The 20342-nt window shown below is 50.6% G+C and overlaps 3 protein-coding genes across 4 annotated transcripts in view; 2 read left to right on the top strand and 1 right to left on the bottom strand.

Moving 5' to 3' along the window:
- POLE (DNA polymerase epsilon, catalytic subunit) overlaps positions 1-1654 on the bottom strand; it is a 57817-nt gene extending 56163 nt beyond the window's left edge. The window contains exon 1 of the mRNA XM_055147040.1: positions 1546-1654. Within this exon, the coding sequence (XP_055003015.1) occupies positions 1546-1607 (62 nt within the window). The 5' untranslated portion in view covers positions 1608-1654. The remainder of the gene's footprint in view (positions 1-1545) is intronic.
- A 102-nt stretch (positions 1655-1756) lies between these two features.
- On the top strand, positions 1757-10258 carry PXMP2 (peroxisomal membrane protein 2). The gene is made up of 5 exons (XM_004611112.2): positions 1757-2065; positions 3369-3485; positions 5775-5937; positions 7679-7798; positions 9905-10258. Exons 1-5 carry the CDS (start codon positions 1947-1949, stop codon positions 9971-9973), a joined length of 588 nt encoding a protein of 195 aa, XP_004611169.1. The 5' UTR covers positions 1757-1946; the 3' UTR covers positions 9974-10258.
- A 1411-nt stretch (positions 10259-11669) lies between these two features.
- PGAM5 (PGAM family member 5, mitochondrial serine/threonine protein phosphatase) lies at positions 11670-18888 on the top strand. Of its 2 annotated transcripts, none has more exons than XM_004611014.2 (6): positions 11670-11900; positions 13163-13341; positions 15185-15310; positions 15428-15516; positions 15646-15776; positions 17923-18888. In XM_004611014.2, the coding sequence occupies exons 1-6, from the start codon at positions 11710-11712 to the stop codon at positions 18071-18073; spliced, it is 867 nt and encodes a 288-aa protein (XP_004611071.1). In that variant the 5' UTR covers positions 11670-11709; the 3' UTR covers positions 18074-18888. The 2 variants fall into 2 exon arrangements, with proteins under 2 accessions (XP_004611071.1, XP_004611070.1); XM_004611013.2 differs by having other exon boundaries at positions 15643-15776.
- Positions 18889-20342: the final 1454 nt, after the last annotated feature.

Genomic DNA, 20342 nt, shown 5'->3' with positions numbered 1-20342 from the left:
AACTTATTAAATGTAGGACACATGGAGAAAGACTGACTGCGGCAGGACCCTGAAAACTCTCAGAACTCTGTACAACTCAGGTTAAGCACATTTAGAACGCTGCTCACGTGGGTCATAATTATTGTCAAAAAATGGTATTGTCTAGCCAGAATCTGGAAAAAACCCGAATGCCCCAGAATGGATGACTGGTTGAGGAAACTTTGGTACATCTATACAATGGAATACTATGCAGCTGTTAGAAAAAAGGAGGTCAAGAATTTTGTAGTTAAGTGGATGGGCATGAAAAGTTTCATGCTGAGTGAAATGAGTCAGAAAGAGAGAGACAGACATAGAAAGATTGCACTCATCTATGGTATATAGAATAACAGAGTGGGAGACTAACACCCAAGAACTGTAGAAATAAGTACCAGGAGGTTGACTCCATGGCTTCGAGGCTGGCCTCACGTTCCGGGGAAAGGTCAACTCAGAGAAGCGATCACCAACTACATTGCAGTCGAAGGCCATGTGGGGGAAGGGAGTTGCGGGCTGAATGAGGGCTAGAGACTGAGCACAGCGGCCACTCAACACCTTTGTTGCAAACCACAACAGCTAATTAGAGAGAGAAAGCAGAAGGGAATGCCTTGCCACAGTGGCAGGGTGGGGTGGGGGGGAGATGGGATTGGGGAGGGTGGGAGGGACACTGGGTTTACGGGTGGTGGAGAATGGGCACTGGTGAAGGGATGGGTTCCCAAACCTTGTATGAGGGAAGTGTGAGCACAGAAGTGTATAAATCTGTAACTGTACCCTCACGGTGATTCTCTAATTAAAAATAAATAAATTATTAAAAAAAAAATGGTATTGTCTGAGCTGTATACTGCAGCTCTTTTATTATTACTTTGTTTTGTTTTTGGGCCACACCGGGTGGTGCTGAGGAACCACTCCTGGTCTGTGAGGCAGGGATGGGGAGGCCTAGGATGTGCTGGGAATGGAACCCAGGTCGGCTGCATGCGTAAGCGCCTTACCCACCGTACTATCTCTCCGGCCCTCATGTTTGACTTTTTTTTGCTCTTTGGGTCACACCCTGTGATGCTCAGTGGTTACTCCTGGCACATGCACTCAGGAATCACTCCTGGAAGTGCTTGGGAGACCGAGTGCCGAGGATGGAACTCGGGCCCGCTGCGTGCAAGGCAAACGCTCCGGCCCCTCAATTCTTATCCACGCAGAAAACAGGGTTAACAGCCACAAAGATGGGGCTTTGGGAGGAGGGGTCGGTTTGGGCCACACCCGGCAATGCCCAGGCCTCACAAATGATGCTGGTGAACCCCAGGTTGGCCCAGCAGCCGCAGGCCAAGACCTCCAGTGCTCTCTCCCGCCCCTGCGACAGACCACCGCGGGCGAGGGCTGGCGCAGAGGCGCGAGGCGCGTCCTTCCGCACGGGCCGGCGGCCTCGGGACGCGAGGGCGGGAGGTGAGCGGGGACCCGGGACTCCCGTCAGGGCCACGGGCCAGGCGTCACCGGGGCTCCTCAGGCCCGCGCGGGAGAGGCGCGGCCCGCGGGCGCGCTCACCGGCTGGCCTCGCCGTCCGCGGGCGGCTCCGCGTAGCGCCGTCCGCTGTTCCTCAGCACCATCCTCCTCTGCAGCCGCGGCGCCGGCCTCCAGCAGAAATTTGGCGCGCTCCGCCAGCTCTCGCGGGATCCCGGAAGCGCCCGCGGGCCAATCAGGGCCCTGGTACGGCCGCGCCCCGCCCCGCCCCACCCCGCTCCAATCGCCGCGGGAGCCTGAGGGGCGGCGGCTCCCTAGGGACTCGGGCGAAAGTGCGCCCGCTCGCGCGGCGCGCTCGGCCGGCTCCGGCAGCCGCGTCCCCGAGTGCTGCCGAGGGGGCGGGAAATGTCAGGTCGTCCCCGCCCCGCGCCCCGCCGGCCCCGGGAGGGGTGGGCAGCTCGGGCCGGCCCAGCGCGAGGACAGCCATGGCCCCTGCGGCGTCGAGGCTGCGGGTCGCCCCGCTCCGGGAGCTCCCGCGCCGGGCGCTCGCCCAGTACCTGCTGCTCCTGCGGCTCTACCCGGTGCTCACCAAGGCGGCCACCAGGTCGGCGAAGGGACGCGAGGGCCCCGGGCGCGGGGTGGAGAGGCGGCCCGGCCAGGCGGGGGCGCGGGGCGGACGAGACGAGCGTTCCGCGCGGGAAGGGGGGGTCGGGGCGACCGTGTGCAGGGAGGTTGCGGCCAGAGCCCCCTGCGTGGAGGCTGTGTGGGGTCAAAGGGGCGGGTGGGAGGAGCAGGTCGGTGGGAGACTTGCTGGACACGCAGTGACCGCGGCCTGCCCTCTCACGCCTGAGCCCCGAGTCCAGGGTTGCCCAAACTCAGAAAAACAAAAAACCCTGGGAAGGGAGTGCCTGAGATTCTGCTGGGCTCGAGCGTGGCCGTGAGGGCAGGTCCGGCACTTCTGCTCTGCCTGTCCGAGGCGTGGGTTCTATACCCAGCACCCCAGCATGTCACCGTGTCCCACCCTCACAATCTTCAGTTGTGTGACACCCCCCCGCACCCCTCCCCCACAAAGCAGTCCTTTCACCTGTACTAAAAAAATTGGGTGCTTTTCATTAGTCTAAAGAGTAGAAAGCAACCTGGAGCAACTGAACCAGTCTCCGCTTTTTCACAAATGTTTTATTGCAATAATTGTAATTTCATGTACAGTTATAAAAAGACACTCAGAGAGGTTCCTAGTATACTGTGTCATTTCCCCAGAGAGGACATTGTCAAAAAATATAGTAGTAGCACATTCTGGACACTTGACTTGCATACAACTCATCAATCCTCTCCAGATTTCCCCTGGTATCCTTGTATTCATGCAAAAGTGCTTATGTGTATAGGTGTGTGTCTTTATGGTGTGTTGGGTTCTGTGCTATTTCATCACAACTGGTTTTCTGCATGTCCACCACCACAGTCAAATACAGAAGAGTTCAGGAGGTTATCTGTAGTTGCCTTTCGTAGTCACATAGCTCCACACTCCCACCTGTGGACTCACCTATGCTAATGTCATGATATTGCTATAGTCAGCCAGCCAATAATTCTCCTTTGGGGCGTGTGTGGCCACACTGAGTGGTGCTCAGGGCTTACTCCTGGCTCTGCACTCAGGGATATCTCCTAGTGGCGCTAGAGGAATCAAATGGTACTGGGGATCGAACCTGTTGTCTATGTGTAAAATAAGCACCCTACCCACTGCACTGTTGCTCCAGCCCAATACTTAATTCTGTCTACCTTCTGATACCAGGTGCTTCACTGAGGCTACTGAGGCTCACTTATTCCTAGCCTGGTCTCAAGATAGTCATATTAATTCATCCATGTTAAGTCCTCAGGATTTTGCTATTGTCCTTTGATTCCCTTTCTGTCTACAGTGGCATTTTGTCTGCACTTGGGAACTTCCTGGCCCAAATGATTGAGAAGAAACGGAAGAAAGAAAACTTCTCTCAAAAGCTAGATGTCAGTGGGCCTCTCAGATATGCCATTTATGGGTGAGTTTGATAAAGAAGTCATATTTGATAAAGAGGTTAAATGCAACAAAGGGGGCCAAGACCAAGTTTATGGAATCTAACTTGGAAAAATGTTTTATCAGTTATTGAAGTAAATGTGGGATGTAGTAGAGTCTAGAGCTGTGTTTAGTATCAGGCACACCTATAGTTTACATGGGTTTTTGTTAACTGTGTGGAGATGGTTGGCCTGAGAGTCCTAAGAACAGTTTTACCAAACTTACCATGACTCAGACCTTGAAAGAGAAAAGTAATGAAGGCATGTATAAACATCTAGAAATAAAATATTTAGGAATCCTGCAGTATACTGGTGAGCATGCTCTGTGTACAGATGACCCCAGTTTATCCCTAGTACTCTGTGATCCTGAGCACTATCAAGAGTGATCCTCAAGCAACATGCTAGGAGGAACTCCTGAGCAACTCTTTTTTTTTTTTTTGCTTTTTGGGTCACACCTGGCAATGCACAGGGGTTACTCCTGGCTTTGCACTCAGGAACCACTCCTGGCAGTGCTCAGGGGACCATATGGGATGCTGGGAATCGAACCTGGGTTGGCCGAGTGCAAGGCCCTACTCACTGTGCCATCTCTTCAGCCCCTCCTGAGCAACTCTTGAGTGTAGTCCCCCAAACTAAGCTAATCCTACTTACTGAACCACTATATATTTTTTTCTTTTCGGGTCACACCCAGCGATGCTCAGGAATTACTCCTAGCATTGCTTGGGGGACTATATGGGATGCCAGAGATGTAAGGAAATGCCCTACCTGATGTACTATCACTCTGGCCCCATTGAACCACTTTTTTTTGCTTCTTTTCTGGGTCACACCTGGCGATGCACTGGGATTACTCCTGGCTCTGCACTCAGGAAATTACTCCTGGCTGTGCTCAGGGGACCATATAGGATGCTGGGAACCGAACCCGGGCCCGCCCTGTGCAAGGCAAATGCCCTACCCCCTGTCTGCTGTGCTACCACTCCAGCCTCCTCCCCGCCCCCCCTGCATTGAACCACTTTTAAATGACAAAAGATCTGGCCAGGGAGTTAGCTCAAGTGGCAAAGCACATGCCTGGCATATGGGAGGCCCTGAGTTCTAGCCCAAACACCAGGTGATCACCCATCACCCAGCAGTTCTGGGAGTGGCCCCCTTTTTAAAAAAAAGTACAAAGATTCAGATGTTTTACCTGTTAAATGTACCCTGACCTATGTAGACAACAACAGTATTTGTATAGATGATCATTTTGTTGTCATTTTTGACAAGAGTGGTATTTTTCTTTCCAATTGGAAATTCACAAATATAAAGCCATGTCCCCCATAGATGGGGGTGGTATCAAATCACATTTAAGATCTTCCCTAATCCCAGCTCTCCCACTGAGAATCCTCTTGTAACCCAACATTGTTTGGCAGAGTGGGATTGACAGCCTAGAATTACAGTGTAAAGATGTTCAGTGGCAAAGGTGGGAAGGTTAAGCTCCTGCTGTACCTGTGGAGCTGCAGCCCTTTTGGGCTCAGCCCTCTCCCAAGTACTCTACACACTTTAAAAAGAAGCACCCACAGACCTGCTTCTACCCCTGCCAATTATCTCCTAAGTAGCTTCAGCTAGCACCAGGGTGCTGCCACTTGTTTATTTCTAAGAGAATTCTCTGAACTTGGCACTACCACTATTGAAATAGAACTCTGTCCTGTCAGATTTTATTTTCTGGGTACAAAGAAAGGGCAGCACAGAACTAAAAAGCAGAGATGACATGCTATATAAAATGCCATAAAGAGAACAAAAATGCCGGAATAGAGTAGCTGGGATGGTAGTGGGTTCATTCTTCAGAAGATCAGGAAAGAACTCATGGAGCTCAGTGTTGAGAAGGAGCTGCCCTGATAAAATTAAGAAGAATCCCAGCAGGAACAAGTCTGATCTGTCAGAGTTATAAGATGCTTGATGTGCTCATTTTAGCAGCTAAAACTGGACCACACAAGGGAGTTTAGATTAGCTCTGATCCAGGAGGACACATTCTTTAAGCAACCACGTATTTATAATGTGGGTAATGCAGGAGGCTATGCATGGGCAGAGGCAGGGGGTCAACAGGGACTCTGCCTCCCTCTCAAATGCGTTGTCAGCCTACAATTGCTCTAAGAGATGGCCTTAATACAAAAAAGCAATTACATAGGTTTGAAACAGTCAGAGAATAACCATTAAGACCTGTGGTCGGTGCTGCGGGTCTCCAGGGAGACAGGCTTTAGGACCTGGGCCAGACAAGGGTGGTCCTTTTCACCCCATGGGGGCCTCAGGTTCTTCTTCACAGGGCCGCTGAGTCACTTCTTCTACCTCTTCCTGGAGCACTGGATCCCTCCTGAGGTCCCCTTGGCAGGGGTCAAGAGGCTCCTCTTAGACCGCCTGGTCTTTGCACCGGCCTTCCTGCTAGTGTTCTTCTTCGTCATGAACTTCCTGGAGGTTGGTTTCTGCTATGGCACCTACAACTGCTCTTCATTTTGCACCTGGGGTTGCAAGGCATCTGGGGGTGGGATTCAGAGGATCTGTGGTCTTGGCACTGTAGTATATAGCACTGTTGTCCGGTTGTTCATCAGTTTGCTTGAGTGGGCGCCAGTAACATCTCCATTGTGAGACTTGTTACAGTTTTTGGCATATCGAATACACCATGGGTAGCTTGCCAGGCTCTGCCGTGCAGGCGGGATACTCTCGGTAGCTTGCCGGTCTCTCTGAGAGGGATGGAGGAATCAAACCTGGGTTGACCATGTGCAAGGCAAACGCCCTACCTGCTGTGCTATCGCTCCAGCCCTTGGCACTGTACTCAAATTAAATTTTTCTATTTTCTTGTATGAATGGTGGGAGCAAACCACTGGAGAAGTAGCAGTTCCTGTTGGTCATCAATAGAAATTATAGATGCTGCGATTTCATGTTAGTTCTTAAAGAGTTCCAGGATATCACTTGTGCTTACAGTAAATCACTAAATGTTTTAAGAAGCAAATGTACTTGTCCATCATAAAGTTATTTTCTGAATTTTGTTTTTCTTTTTTCTTTTTTGGGTCATACCGGGCGATGTACAGGGGTTACTCCTGGCTCTTCGGGGGAATAGAGTAGCTGGTATGGTAGTGGCTTCATTCTTCAGAAGATCAGGAAAGAACTAATGGAGCTCAGTGTTGAGAAGGAGCTGCCCTGATAAAATTACTGATAGAATTAATGATAGAATTACAGATAAAATTACTGAAAGAATTACTCCTGCCCTGATAGAATTACTCCTGGCAGTGCTCAGGGGACCATATGGGATGATGGGAATCGAACCCAGGTCGGCCGCGTGTAAGGCAAACACCCTACCCGCTGTGCTATTACTCCAGCCCCTTTCTGAATATTTTGATACCTGTATTTCAGTAAAATTGGTTCCTGGGGCTAGAGAGCCAATACAGGGGTACTATTGCTTCAGCTGCCCTTCCTTATTTTTTAAGATATCTATACTTTTACCCTTCCAGATTATACCTAGAAACAATCAGTTGGGGCCCACATTTTAAAAAGAAACGGGGGCTAGAGCGATGGTACACTGGGTAGGGCATTTGCCTTACATGCAGTTGACCTGGATTAAATCCCTGGCATCCCATTTGGTCCCCTGAGCACCACCTTGAGAATTACTCCTTGAGAATTAAGTGCAGAACCAGGAATAAGCCCTGACCATTGCTGGGTGTGACTCAAAAAGCAAAAAAAAAAAAAAAAAAAATCAGGCTGGAGGAAATAGTAGTTGGAAGGGCGCTTGCCTCTTACATGACTGACCGGGGTTCAAATCTCCAGCACCCTATAGTATCCCCCTCAGGGACTAATGGCCCAAAAACCAAACCTGAAAAAGACTCCTTTTCATTCCTGACAACTATAAAACATATCAGCAAACATGTCCTGTCAGGTTAGGGGGAAAATGCAGTTTGTAGGTCATTCTGGAAAGAATCCAGACCCATAACCCACAGTTCTGGCACCAGGGGCTGGTGCATAGATCTGCTGTCATGTCAGCACTGGGAGGGATATCGTGGGCGCGTCTCTGATGTTCCATCCGGAGGCGAGGTGTATAGAGCTGCACAGCACTTGGGAAATGTGGTATGCTGCCCACATGTATACAGAACAATGTCACCTTAGAAGAATCACCTCAGCACCTTGGCCTCAAGATTCAGTGCTTGCATTTTCCTTTTCTTAGGGCAAAGATGCAGCTGCCTTTGCTGCACGGACAAAAACGGGGTTCTGGCCTGCACTGCAGATGAATTGGCGTGTCTGGACCCCAATGCAGTTCATCAACATCAACTATGTGCCTTTGCAGGTAAGAACATGCACTGTGCCCCTGGGATGCCCACACCTCCTCCCCATAGCCAGTGGTGCTTTCTCCCAAATGCCCACTCTGGGCCTGCTGGTGGAACAGCTGATCCGTCCATCTGGGACTTGAAGCCCACGGGGAATAGAGCAGGCCAGAGCCTGCCACACAAAGGTGATCAGAGCCCCAGCTGTATATGCCCACCATAGTTCACAGTTAAGAATTCTGGGTTATAGAATTAACAGTCTGTCAGGATTCCTGGGCCGTTGCCGGGCTTAGAGATTTACTACAAGTGTTCAAGTGTAGGGCCAGAGCAATAGTACAGCAGGTAGGGTGCTTGCCTTGCATGCAGCTGACCCAGGTTCAATCCCCGGCATCTCATATGGTCCTCCCAAGCACCACCAGGAATAATTTCTGAGTGCAGAACTAGGAATTACCCCTGAGCATTACCAGGTGTAGCCAAAAAAAAAAAAAAAAGAAGGGCTCAAGCCTTGATCTGTTAAAGCACCAGAAGGCTGTGGCTGTGTCCAGCAGCCTAGGAGTCTTTTGTGGGACCAGTATACCCTGCACTCTGCAGGTAGCAGTGCACAAACCATGTTTGAGGCCCACCTATGGGCACAAGCCCAAGAACCCGGCTCCTTTCCAAAGGAAAGAGAGTTTTGGCACAGCTTCTTTGCAAGCAGCCTGAACTGGGGAGCTGGTGTTTTTTGGGGAGGAGGGGGACATTCGGTGGGAGGGCTTCTTGGCTCTGCTCACTCCTGGCAGTGATCAGGAGAGCAGGAGGTGTTGGCTTAAAACCTAGGTATCCTGCATATGCAGAGTTTGCACTCCAGCCCTGAGCTTTCTTGCTGGTGTTGGGGATACTGGATGGGATCAGCTAGGTAAGGGTGCGAACCCTTACAAAACACAAGATACTACCTAGGCCTGGAAGGTAGCTCAGGCCTGCTCTGTTAAAAGTTCATCCTTCCCACCCATCACCCCATAGGTACACTAAGTTTAGACCCAAAACTATCCCTGAGCACCACCGTATCAGGCCTCCCACACACTCTCCCCAAAACAAAGTAAAGCAGGAAATAGTTTATGAAGGCAGTGTCTATTACCTCTATAGAGAAGAGAGAGTAGGAAAAGGGGGTGATGCACAGACCACGAGAAGGTAGTGACATAACCATGGCAGATAGAGCAACTAGGGAGTTGAAGTGAAGTAAAACTCAGTTAGGGGGCTGGAGAGATGGTACAGTGGGTAAGGCTCTTGCCTTCTGTACAACTGATCCGGGTTCAATTCCAGGCATCCCATATGGTCCCTGAGCTCAGAACCAGGAATAAGCCTTGAACACTGCCAGGTGTGACCCAAAAACCATTAACAAAAAAGCATTGGTCTGTTTCTTTGGCTTTCACAGTGACATCAGTGAGGCTGAAACCAAATTGCTGAGAATCAGGAATAGATGGAAAAGTTGAAAAAAAAATGCCATAAGTCTAGAAAATTCTCTCTAGAAGTTGTTGAAACATTGGAAGAAATGATAGAGGAGGCAGTATGTAAAAGATTCAAGCCAGGAGAAGCTGAGTTTTGTGAGTTGTTGGGCTGTGTGTGGGACTGACCATGTCCTAAGAGAAGCGGGGGTTGGGGGAATAGCAGAAGATCTGTCAGAGGCCCTTCTCCCTAGAGGTAAGAGGAAGTTTTGTTACTAGCTGAGTCTGCCAGGCTGAGTCAGAAATGGACTGTGGAAAAGACAACCCCCAAGAATGAGAGCAAGTGGAGTTTGCCTTGGGGAGACTGGCAGGTGGAACCCTTCCCAATGTTTGAGGACATAGTACAGGTTGGAAGGCGACTCTTTTAGGCTGCAGTAGGACATGAGCCCTACTCATGATTGCCATGAGGGGAATGGCTCAGCCAGGACCTAAAATGTTTGATGATGGGCTGTGAGGAACATTTTTGCTTTCATACTAGCTTGTGTAAACAGGGACTCTGTCCTAATCTCTGTTACTGGAGGCCTAGCAAAGTGCTGGGTAAAGGGTAAAGGGTAAAGTCTTTTGGGGTGACTAGATAACTGAATGAACTCCTTCTTGGAGGATTACTGCCTACTGGGGACTCAGGTCTGTCTGTCTGTTTCTTTGCAGTTCCGCGTACTTTTTGCAAACCTTGTGGCTCTGTTCTGGTATGCCTACCTGGCCTCTCTGGAGAAGTGAAGGTGACGTGAAGAGGTGGCACTGCTGGCATGGGTCTGGATGGAATGGCCCCTCCCAGAGTGAGAGTTGCAGACAGCCCAGATGGCCTATTCTCACTCTAAATCATGTGATTCAAGATGCTTGACTGTGTTGGATGAAGAAACAAACCTAACAACTGAATGATGTATTCTTTAAAAAGGCAGTAATTGACTTCAGTGTGCTGCCCTAGAAATTTAGGAGAGATGATTTCACTTGTTGCCTAAAGTTTAGGAGTAAGTTAGGATCACAATAAAACATGATGAAGTTTTTCCACTGAAATTGTTGTGATTTTACTCATTTTTGAGGGGAGTGGTTTGTTTTGGGCCATACCTGGCAATGCTCAGGGCTTACTCCAGGCTCTGCACCCAGAAATTATTCCTGGTGGTGCTCAGGGAACCATATGGGATGCCTGGGATTGAACCTGGGTTGGCCCCATGCAAGGCAAGTGCTCTACCCCCTGTACTTTCTCGCTGGCCCCAGACTTTACTTTCTTATTAATATTGCTGCTTTGGAACTGTGTAGGTTGAGGGCAGATTTTTTAACTTCCCAAAAATTATAAATTACCACAATACTAATGACTAGCCACGGAAAAGGGTCTTGCCTCTGAGAGGCTGGCTGGTTTGTTAGCCTTTCAGCTGTTTACCTGTTCTATGTGCTGATTTTCATTTTCCCAGGCGTAATTTCTAAGCATCACCGGGTGTGGCCCAAGACCAAAAAACAAAAGAGGGAGTGAGTTCAAAGAGAACAGGGTTTCTCCAGGGTAGAAAAACCCTTGGAGACAAGTCTGTGGGTGCGAGACATGTGTGCGAGACACCGACCATGCTTACAGAATCTAAGAATTGCCCTACATGGGGGCTGGAGCAACAGCACAGCGGGTAGGGCGTTTGCCTTGCACGGGGTCGACCCGGGTTCGATTCCCAGCATCCCATATGGCCCCCTGAGCACCGCCAGGGGTGATTCCTGAGTGCAGAGCCAGGAGTGACCCCTGTGCATCGCGAGTGTGACCCAAAAAGCAAAAAAAAAAAAAAAAAAAACAAACCAACTGCCCTACAGAATTCAGTTTGCCATGGCAGTGAGATGGCGGGGGGCGGTCAAGGAAAACACTGACTCTGACACACTGGTAGGGCTGTGGAGTTATGTTGTATGCATGTTTTGGTTTAAATTTTTTCTTTTCGGGGGGCCACACCCGGGGCTCAGGGCTGGCTCAGCCTGGCTGTGCATTCAGGAGTCATTCCCCGTGGTGCTCGCTCGGAGACCACATTGGATGACCACATTGGATTGGCCACGTGCCAGGGAAGCGCCTTACCCGCTAGACTCCCGGGGCTCAGGGACGTCTTGCTCTTGCCGAGCTGTGCACGCCTGGGCCCCTGGCCCCCGGCCGCAGGCGGAGCGGTAGCGTCCAGGCAGCGACCCCGATACCCGCACAAGCAGCCGGCCGGGGCCGCGCCTCCAGCCCTGCGCCCGCGCCCCGGCCCCGCGCCCCCGCCCCGCGCCCCCGCCCCCGCCCCCGGCCTCGCCCCCGCCCCCGCCCCCGGCCTCGCCCGCGCTCTGCCCCGCCCCGCCCCTCGCCCCGGCCCCGCCCCATCCCCGGCCCCGCCCCAACTCCGCCCGGCGGGAGGCGGGATCCCGGCGCGCCGCGGAGGCCGGAAGTGCCCGGCGTGTCCCTCGCGGCGCGCCGTCGGCGTCGGGCGCTGCGCGGGCGGGCGGGAGCGGGCGGCATGGCGTTCCGGCAGGCGCTGCAGCTGGCCGCCTGCGGCCTGGCCGGGGGCTCGGCCGCGGTGCTCTTCTCGGCCGTGGCGGTGGGCAAGCCCCGCGGGGGTAGCGACGCGGAGCCGCGCGGGACCGAGCTGTCGGCGGGGCCGGGACCCGCGCGCCCCCGGCCGGGCGTCTGGGACCCCAACTGGGACAGGTGCGCGGCGGGGGCGGCGGGGGCGCCGGCTTTCGCGGTCCGGCCGCGCGGGGGCTCGGAGCGGCAGCCCCTCGGGGCCGCGTGCGCGGGGCTGCCCCTGCTTCCCTCCCTCCATCCCCGGAGAGCGGGGGCGCCCCTGCGTGGGCGTCGTTATCCGGCCCTTGGAAGGCGGCTCCCGTGCTGGGAAAAACGCTTCCGTCGGAATCGTGCTTACATTTAGAACCCGAGCGGGGTCCAGACGCCAAGGGGGGGAGGAAGCCGGTTCTGAGATGGAAGCGCCGGCTTGCGTTCGGTAGGTGGCGGAGCTGCGAGCTGCGGGGCCGCTGTTCGCTCCCAGGCCTGGCTCTGCGGACGGAACCCTTGTCTGTGCCGCCGAGCCTGGCGCGGCCGACGCTCCCACAGGCTGGCACCTGGCACCAGGTTTGCGTGGCCAGAGCCACTGCCCCCCGCAGAATGTCTCTGCCCCTCGTTCTCCTTCGGCCGGGAGACGCAGTCTTTCCCTCTTTCCTGCGCCCTGCTGCAACGGCAGACATGAAACTTACAAGGGCCACCGGACCGGCCTTTCCCTGGCTGTCCCTGCTCCGCTCCACCTAGCTGCTCTGCCTGCAGTGCCACACGACAGACTTCTGTGATGAAGAGGCACACTCTTCCTTGATCTCCGGTGTGGTAGCTTCTGTCCCTCGCCCCAGATATCTAAAATGTGCCTGTTTTGACCAGGGAAAGGGCTCAAAGGGCCAAAGTGCAGGTTTTTCATGCGTGGATCCCCAGCTCTCTGGTGATCAGGGCTTAACTCCTGGTGGGCTCAGCTGGTCATATGGGGTGTCAGGATTGAACCTGGGTCTGCTGCTTCCAAGGCAAGTGCCCTACCATGTGTTATCTTTTCAGCCCCAGCATTTTTAATCTTAAAAAATTATTATTATTGCTTTTGGGACACACCCAGCGGTGCTCAGGACTTACTCCTGGCTCTACACTCAGGGATCACTCCTGGTGGGTTCAGGGGACCATATTAGGTTCCTGGGATAGAACCCAGGTTGACTGTGTGTACTGTTGCTCAATCCCTCGACTTTGTGACTACAAGTTGCCCTAACAGGTTGGTGTTCAGCCCTTGGGGTGGAAGGTGTATGTTGGGGCTGGCCTTTCCAGGGTGGTAGCAGAGTGTGGGGGGACTTCACCCAAGCTGTTTGCTAACACACAAAGGATCGTCTTGGCAGAAAGATTCCAGGATGACAGAGTACACATACTGTTTCATACTTTAACATCAGGCGAGAACCACTGTCCCTGGTCAACCTTCGGAAGAGGAGCTTGGAGTCGGGAGAGGAGGAGCTGCCATCCAGGCTTGACCACTACAAAGCCAAGGCTACTCGGCACATCTTCCTCATCAGGCACTCCCAATACCATGTGGAGGCCTCCCAGGAAAAGGACCGCACTCTGACACCCCTGGGTATGTGGCTGAGGGACTCAGGATTGCAGGTTCGCCTCCTCTCAGGCTCTGGGAGTAATAGCAGCCTGACAGACAAACTTTTGTTTTTGATCCATTTCTGGAAGTTCTTGGGCAAGTCCCCTCTCTGTCAGGGTGTTGCTTAGAGGATCCTGTGGAGCTGGGAATCAAACCTGGACTTCCTGCATGCCAAGTACCAGGTACTGCCCAACCCACTGAGCCTCCTTCTGGCCTGACACAGATGAAATTTTTAAGTGAGAGGGTGTGTTGGATCACAGTCAGCAGAGGTCAGGGCTAACTTCTGGCTCTGTACTTGGGTCATTCCTGGCAGGTCTCAGAGGATTATATGCAGTGTTAGGGATCAAACTTGGGTCAGCTGCATGCAAAGCAAGAGCCTTTCCCCCTATTCCATCTCTCCACCCTCATAATCTCTTAACATGTCCTTAATTTTGAAAAATACTATTTAGGCTCTTGCTTGCACGTTTGGCTCAAGGAATATCCCAAGGGTGCTTTCCTTGTCTGGAGGGGAAGATACATTTTACTTGACTTTAATTTGCAGATCTGTGGGTCTAGATTCAGCTTTGGAGTTGGTGGATCTAGAGAGAGCATATCTATCATTTCTGCTGCAGTGTTGCTTGTGCAGTGCTACAGAATGGCCCTCTGCCTTGGTCTTTGCCTGTGTGCAAGTGTATCCATGGGAGAAGTTTCTAGGAAAGAAAATCTAAGATGGTCTGAGGTAGTTTTATTAATTTTTGGGTTTTGGTTCATACCTGGCAATGCTCAGAGGTTACTACTGTTTCAAAATCCTGGAGTCAGGGGCTGGAGTGATAGCACAGCGGTTAGGGCGTTTGCCTTGCATGCGGCTGACCCGGGTTCGATTCCTAGCATCCCATATGGTCCCCTGAGCATGGCCAGGGGTAATTCCTGAGTGCAGAGCCAGGAGTAGTGACTCCTGAGCGTCTCTGGATGTGACCCAAAAAGCAAAAAAAAAAAAAAAAATTCTGGAATCATTTCTGGCAAGCTCAAGATACAACATGGGATGCTAGGGATTGAACCTGGGTGGCTGTATGCAAGGCAAACACCTTACCTGCTGTACTATATCTTTGGCCCCCTGAAATGCCCCAAAACTAGTACTTTAGTGGTGTTTTCATCTATATTCTGAGATTATATATATATATATATATATATATATGAATAATGTATTTGTCTTTTCTTTGTTTTGGGGCCACATCTGGTGGTGCTCAGGCCTTACTCCTGGCTCTGTGCTCAGGGACCATGCCTAGTGTGGCTCAAGGGACCATGGGGAGGTACTAGGGATTAAACCAGGCTTAGGCACTTGCAAGGCAAGTGCCTTTTCCATTATACTCTCTCTAGCCCTGAGTACTTATCTTTTTAAGAGTTTAGTATGGTTACAGTAGTGTTAAGCTCTGTGGCAGAGAAGTAAAAAGTTACTGCATTTAAGTTTTTGCCTTTGCATCTGTTTGTGCCTATTCTCACCAAGGTCATTGGTTTTTATCTCTGACTATTGTTAAGATTGACCATTCATTGGCTCTCCAAGTTGACACAGTCTTGACAGAGTTGAGAAGGAAAGATGTGAGAGGCCTTGAGGTAGGAAACAGGATCCCTCCGAATTTCCGGAGTCCTCAGTCTTGGTCACTGTTAATGTTCTTCCCTGTGGTGCTAATTAATGGTGAAGTTACGTCTACCTGTTGAATGCCTTGTCCCCCAGTTCAGCCCAAGCCTTAGGAGGGCCTGCCTTGTACTTGGTAAGGACTGAAGTATTTGTGAATTAAACTAGAGATTCTGGCTAGTTACATGTGATTCTCTGATGTATTCCATATTCAAGGGCGGGAACAAGCTGAACTAACTGGTCTTCGACTTGCAAGCTTGGGATTGAAGTTTAATAAAATTGTCCATTCCTCTATGACCCGCGCAATAGAAACCACTGATATCATCAGCAAACACCTTCCAGGTGAGCAAGTCCCTCAGTAGGGTGGGAGTGAGCAGGCTCTCAGTTCTGGGCCCTAGGCATAATACTGAAAGAATGGGGAGAGGTGGGTGGTGAGGAGGGTGACTTTGCTTCTTGCAGGTGTCAGCAGGGTTAGCACAGACTTGCTGAGGGAAGGTGCCCCCATTGAGCCGGACCCACCTGTGTCTCACTGGAAGCCAGAGGCAGTGGTAAGAACTCGTCCACAATTGTGTTAGTGTCTCCCTTTCCCCTTCTAGCCCTCTTCTGTTCCTTTGGTGACTGGACTTGATGTTTTCTGGACACCTTCATGCTTCCGTTCCTTTTTCTGCCCTCAGCAGTATTATGAAGATGGAGCCCGGATCGAGGCTGCCTTCCGTAACTACATCCATCGGGCGGATGCCAAGCAGCAGGAGGACAGTTTTGAGATCTTCATCTGCCATGCCAATGTTATCCGCTACATAGTGTGCCGGTGAGGGTCTTTGTAAGCACCTGACCCATTTTTGCCCTTGCCAGTGTGGCACAGCTCCTTGTCCTTCTTCCCTCATCATGATTTTTCGGGGACTGATGTTTTTGATTTTGGTGTTTGGGCCACATCTGGTGTGCTTAGGGATCATGCCTGCTGGTGCTTGGGGGGACCATATGTGGTACCAGGGAGTGAACCTGAGTCAGCCACCTATAAGACCAGTGCCTCACCCACTCTACTATTTCTTTGGCCATCTCGATGTTTTATGTATGTGGTCAGTTTTTTGAGTTTTATCAGTTTTTCAATATTCCTTTCTCTGTGTTCAGGTCTGACTTGGGTGGTACTTGGAAAACTTTATATGTTGTCCAGGTCTAATCATGGTTGGTTGGCAAGCACCTGATTTCCTATACTTGCTTTTAGGCTCAGGCTGACAGATTTTTAGTACCTGTGGGCAATAAGTATTCTTGAGGCCTAATGGCCATTTTTATTTTTTTTGGGCCACACCTAGTCATACAGAGGGTTTACTTCTGGTGGGACTCAGGACCCATATGTAGTGCTGGGGATCGATCCCACGTCAGCCTCGTGCAAGGCAAACATAGTACCTACTGTACTACTGCTCTGGCTCTCAGATGGTATTTTGTATTTGCCTTTGTTATTTGGGGTTCTTTCTGTATAAACTGACTTAGTCTCACTGGCTAGAGAAGAGTATAGGAGGGAAGGCACTTGAATATGGCTGCAGTAGCCCTGAATCTGGTTCAGATCCCAAGAACCATATATGGTTCCTTGAGCACTGCTGGGTTTGCCCAGTTCAAAAGAAAAAAAAAAACACAAAAACTCAGCTTCAGCCTTATAGTACTGTGTTTGGATGAATTTTAGACTTTTGGATCTTAATTTTGTTATGTGGGTTGTTGTCTCTGAACCAGCACTGGATGCTGAATGCTCCTTGTATGCCCTTTTGACCTGCCCATGTCCCCTGCTTCTGGCATCAGACCAGAGAAGTTCTAGGACCGTTGTCAGCAAGGCAGAGGGCCCTGTGTATGATGTGGTTTTCTTTTTTATTTGCATTTTGGGTCACACCCAGCGATGCTCAGGGGTTACTCCTGGCTTTGCACTCAGGAATTACTCCTGGCAGTGCTTGGGGGACCATATGGGATGCCGGGGATCAAACCCGGGTCGGCTGCGTGCAAGGCAAACGCCCTACCCGCTGTGCTATCGCTCCGGCTCCTATGATGTGGTTTTCCGTGTGCTTAGTTGTTTAAACAAGTTCCCTTTTCTCCCAAGTCTGTTAGAATATCAGGTACTAAGCAGGTAGGGGCTTTTCTTGTGTGATGAGTCTGACAATGGTAGCACAGCATAGTCAGCTGTCCAGAGCTGGGGCCTTTGCTCCCTGTGCTGTACCTCTGACTTTTCAGTGAGGCTGTGGGGGAGCAGGATTGTGCTGGATCTAGGGGCACCATCCAGAGATATGAGAAAGGGATGGGAAAAAGGGAGAAAGGTCTCAGGATAGTCACCAGCCTTTAAACCAGCTTTTCTACATGAGACCTCACCTCCTTCTGTTCAGCAGAATACCAGCTTTTGTGGGTCATACTTTTTGCTACTTGGAGCACTTGAGAGTGAGCCTGGGGTGCTTTCTGTGCTGTGTAAAAATGAGTCACCGTGGCTTACAAAGAGACTTTGTGCTGGTTAGTTTAGGAGTGCATGATCAGACTGAGAAGAAGCCTCTGAAGTCCACAGGGGAAAACGATGGCTACAAGGAACCAAAGAGTGGTGGTAGTGTGCCAGCACCAAGACACAGGGGCTGTTTGGTAGCGTAGAAAGAAGCGGCAGTAATGCCAGTCTCTCCAACAAACATGAATTACTTTACTAGAAAGCAGCTTTTGTTACACTGGCCTGCCCTTATGTTGCCATGGGGAGAAAAATGGACTGTTATCTGTAAATTGCTGTGGTTCTGACTCACATGCACATCTAGGGTTGATCCTATACCAAAACCTGGCTGAGCTCTGGCCTTGCCCTTGTTGATGAATGGGATTTGCATTAGGCAACAGCTCTCCCTCTACAAAGCCCCTTTCATTGAGGAAAAGGTAGTTTTTTTTACGGACCCATTGTAAAGAGAACTCATTCTGGCATGTTCTTCCTTTTTCCTCTTCCTCAGGGCTCTGCAGTTCCCTCCTGAAGGCTGGCTCCGCCTTTCCCTCAACAACGGCAGCATCACCCACTTGGTAGTTCGGCCTGATGGCCGAGTAGCGCTCAGGACCCTCGGGGACACGGGATTCATGCCTCCTGACAAGATCTCACGCTCCTGAGGGCTACCTGGGTCCTGCAGTCTACCCCAGCCCATTGCCCAGCTTTCTTGTGGTGTCTTCCTCACAGGCCATTCTAGATACATTTCATTTCTCCAGAACAAGGTGGTGGAAAAGAACTACTTAATGTGTATTTTAGCACTGATGGCTCAGGATGGAAAAGGGAAACATTCAGCTCAGATCATCTCATCTGTTACCTTCAGGTCTCCCAGGACTGGCCTGTGGGGTTTAAGGAGACTTGTATTGGGTATTGGACAAAGGCCTTCACTCATGGACCTTGCATTCAATGTCTTAGGTCATGGTCACAGCTAGCCATGAACCTGGAGACTCACTGACAAAGCTCACCAGTGCAAGAGATGTGCAGTAGTATATCTGAGCTTCCACTTATATATTCTATTTGTGTACACCCTTTGTCAAACTCAAGTATTTGTCAAAGATTTTACTCAACTGGCTTCTTGATTTGAAAACCAGTCTCACACTCCAAAATTATGGAGCCCTGTCAGTTAGATTTGAACTCCACTTTCTGGGCCTTTCCAGCACCTGGAAGCACCTAGGCAGGTGAGACACGGGAGTTAGTAACCAGAGGGGGCCTGTTTTGCTAAAATATCTGGCAGCTCAGTCTTAAGTTTGCTTCTTCAGTACTTGGATTATGATACTTTGACATGATGTATACCCCAAATGTTAACTTCGGAAAACTGTAATTCCTGTGAAGTGATTATAAGCATTTTGTGCAATCAGTGCAATTAGCTGGAATATTTGATCTATTTCTGTTGTCAACTTTGGAAATAATTATAAAATAAAATTTTATTTTACTGTTTTTTCAAAGGTTTAATTGTGACTTTTTATTTGGGGTTTTTGTGTAGAGATTTGGGGGGCTAGTTGGGGAGGTCTGCTCCCAGAGGAACCATGTGATGGTAGGGAGTGAACTTGGGTCCACCTGCATGCAAAGCACATGCTCCAGCCCATTGCTTTCTCTTCCTTTGCCAGGCATTTGCCACCAGACCTTTAGGAGACTGGAAAGCAGACTGAGCATCTTTTCTAGAAATACTTCACTTTTGGGCCATGCCTTGTAGTGCTGAGGGGCTATTCCTGGCTCAGTGCTTAGGGAACCATATGCTGTGTCGGGCTGAATCTGGGATTGAACTCTAGCCCTTTGAGCTATCTTCTGGCCCTAAAATAGTTTCAGTAAATAAGCCAGGGGCTGGGCTTTATGCCTACATGGAGCCAATGCTGGACTCTTGGCCCATATCATAAGGTAAAGAAGTGGGTTGGGCTTGGCCACTTTGCTTTCCAGTCTACAGACCTTTTCTAAACCTCAGAAGTTAGAAAAGTGGGGCAGGACTGATAGTAGGATAGGAAGAGGCTGTCTTATTTTTGGGTCACTCCTGGCTCTTAAGGACCATATGGATGCCAGGGGTCAAACCCAGCTTGGCTGCATGCAAGGCAAGCATCCTACCAGTTGTACAATCCCCAGGAAGAGGGTATTTTGACAGAGTCAGTTATGGGGATCTAGTGGTCTGACATGAACCAGTTCTGGGCTGGAGAAATTGTGTAACAGTTAGGGCACTTGCCTTGCACGTGGCTGACCCAAGTTCACTCTCTGGCATCCTATAGGCCCCTGAGCACTGCCTGGAGTGACTCCTGAGCACAGAGCCAGGAGCACCACTGGGTATGGTCCCAAATCAAACCTAAAAAGTTTTGGGAGGGCAGTAATAATACCTGAGTTTAGCCCAAATGAAAACAGCACTAGGAAGCTGTGCTGCAAGCGAGTCTGAAGCAAAACCAGTGGAGCAGTTGATGTTTATCTAAAATACTTTTGATGGCCAGAAAGACAGTTACATATCTGGCACACATGCTTTGCATGCAGGAGCCCTATAAGGAGTATCCCGTGAGCACTGCTGAGTATAATCCAGATCAAAACCAAAAATTTCAAATGCTGGCTGGACAGAGTGCCAGAGTTGAGATACTTGTCTCATATCCTGCCAATCCCAGTTCAAATCCCCACCACTATAATCAGGGGTGGCTCCTGAGCACAGCCAGGAATAGCCTCTGATCAGTGTTGAGTGTGGTCTAAATTCCCTCGCCCCTCCTCCCTCCAATAAAAAGTTTCTCTGGAAACAGAAGAGGATTAATAGGGGTCAGGGAAATAGCAAGAAAGGCTAGAGTAAATGCTTTGCAAGCTGGAGCCCCAAGTTTAACCCCTGGCATAGAATGTCTCCCGAGCCACAATGAGTCGTGAACCCCCAACATTGAGGTAGATGTGACCGAAAAA

Source organism: Sorex araneus, chromosome 9 (genome assembly GCF_027595985.1).
Source record: "Sorex araneus isolate mSorAra2 chromosome 9, mSorAra2.pri, whole genome shotgun sequence".
Lineage (NCBI taxonomy): Eukaryota > Metazoa > Chordata > Mammalia > Eulipotyphla > Soricidae > Sorex > Sorex araneus.
The sequence above is the reverse complement of the archived record's forward strand: the minus strand, read 5'-3'. Positions and strand labels throughout refer to the sequence as shown.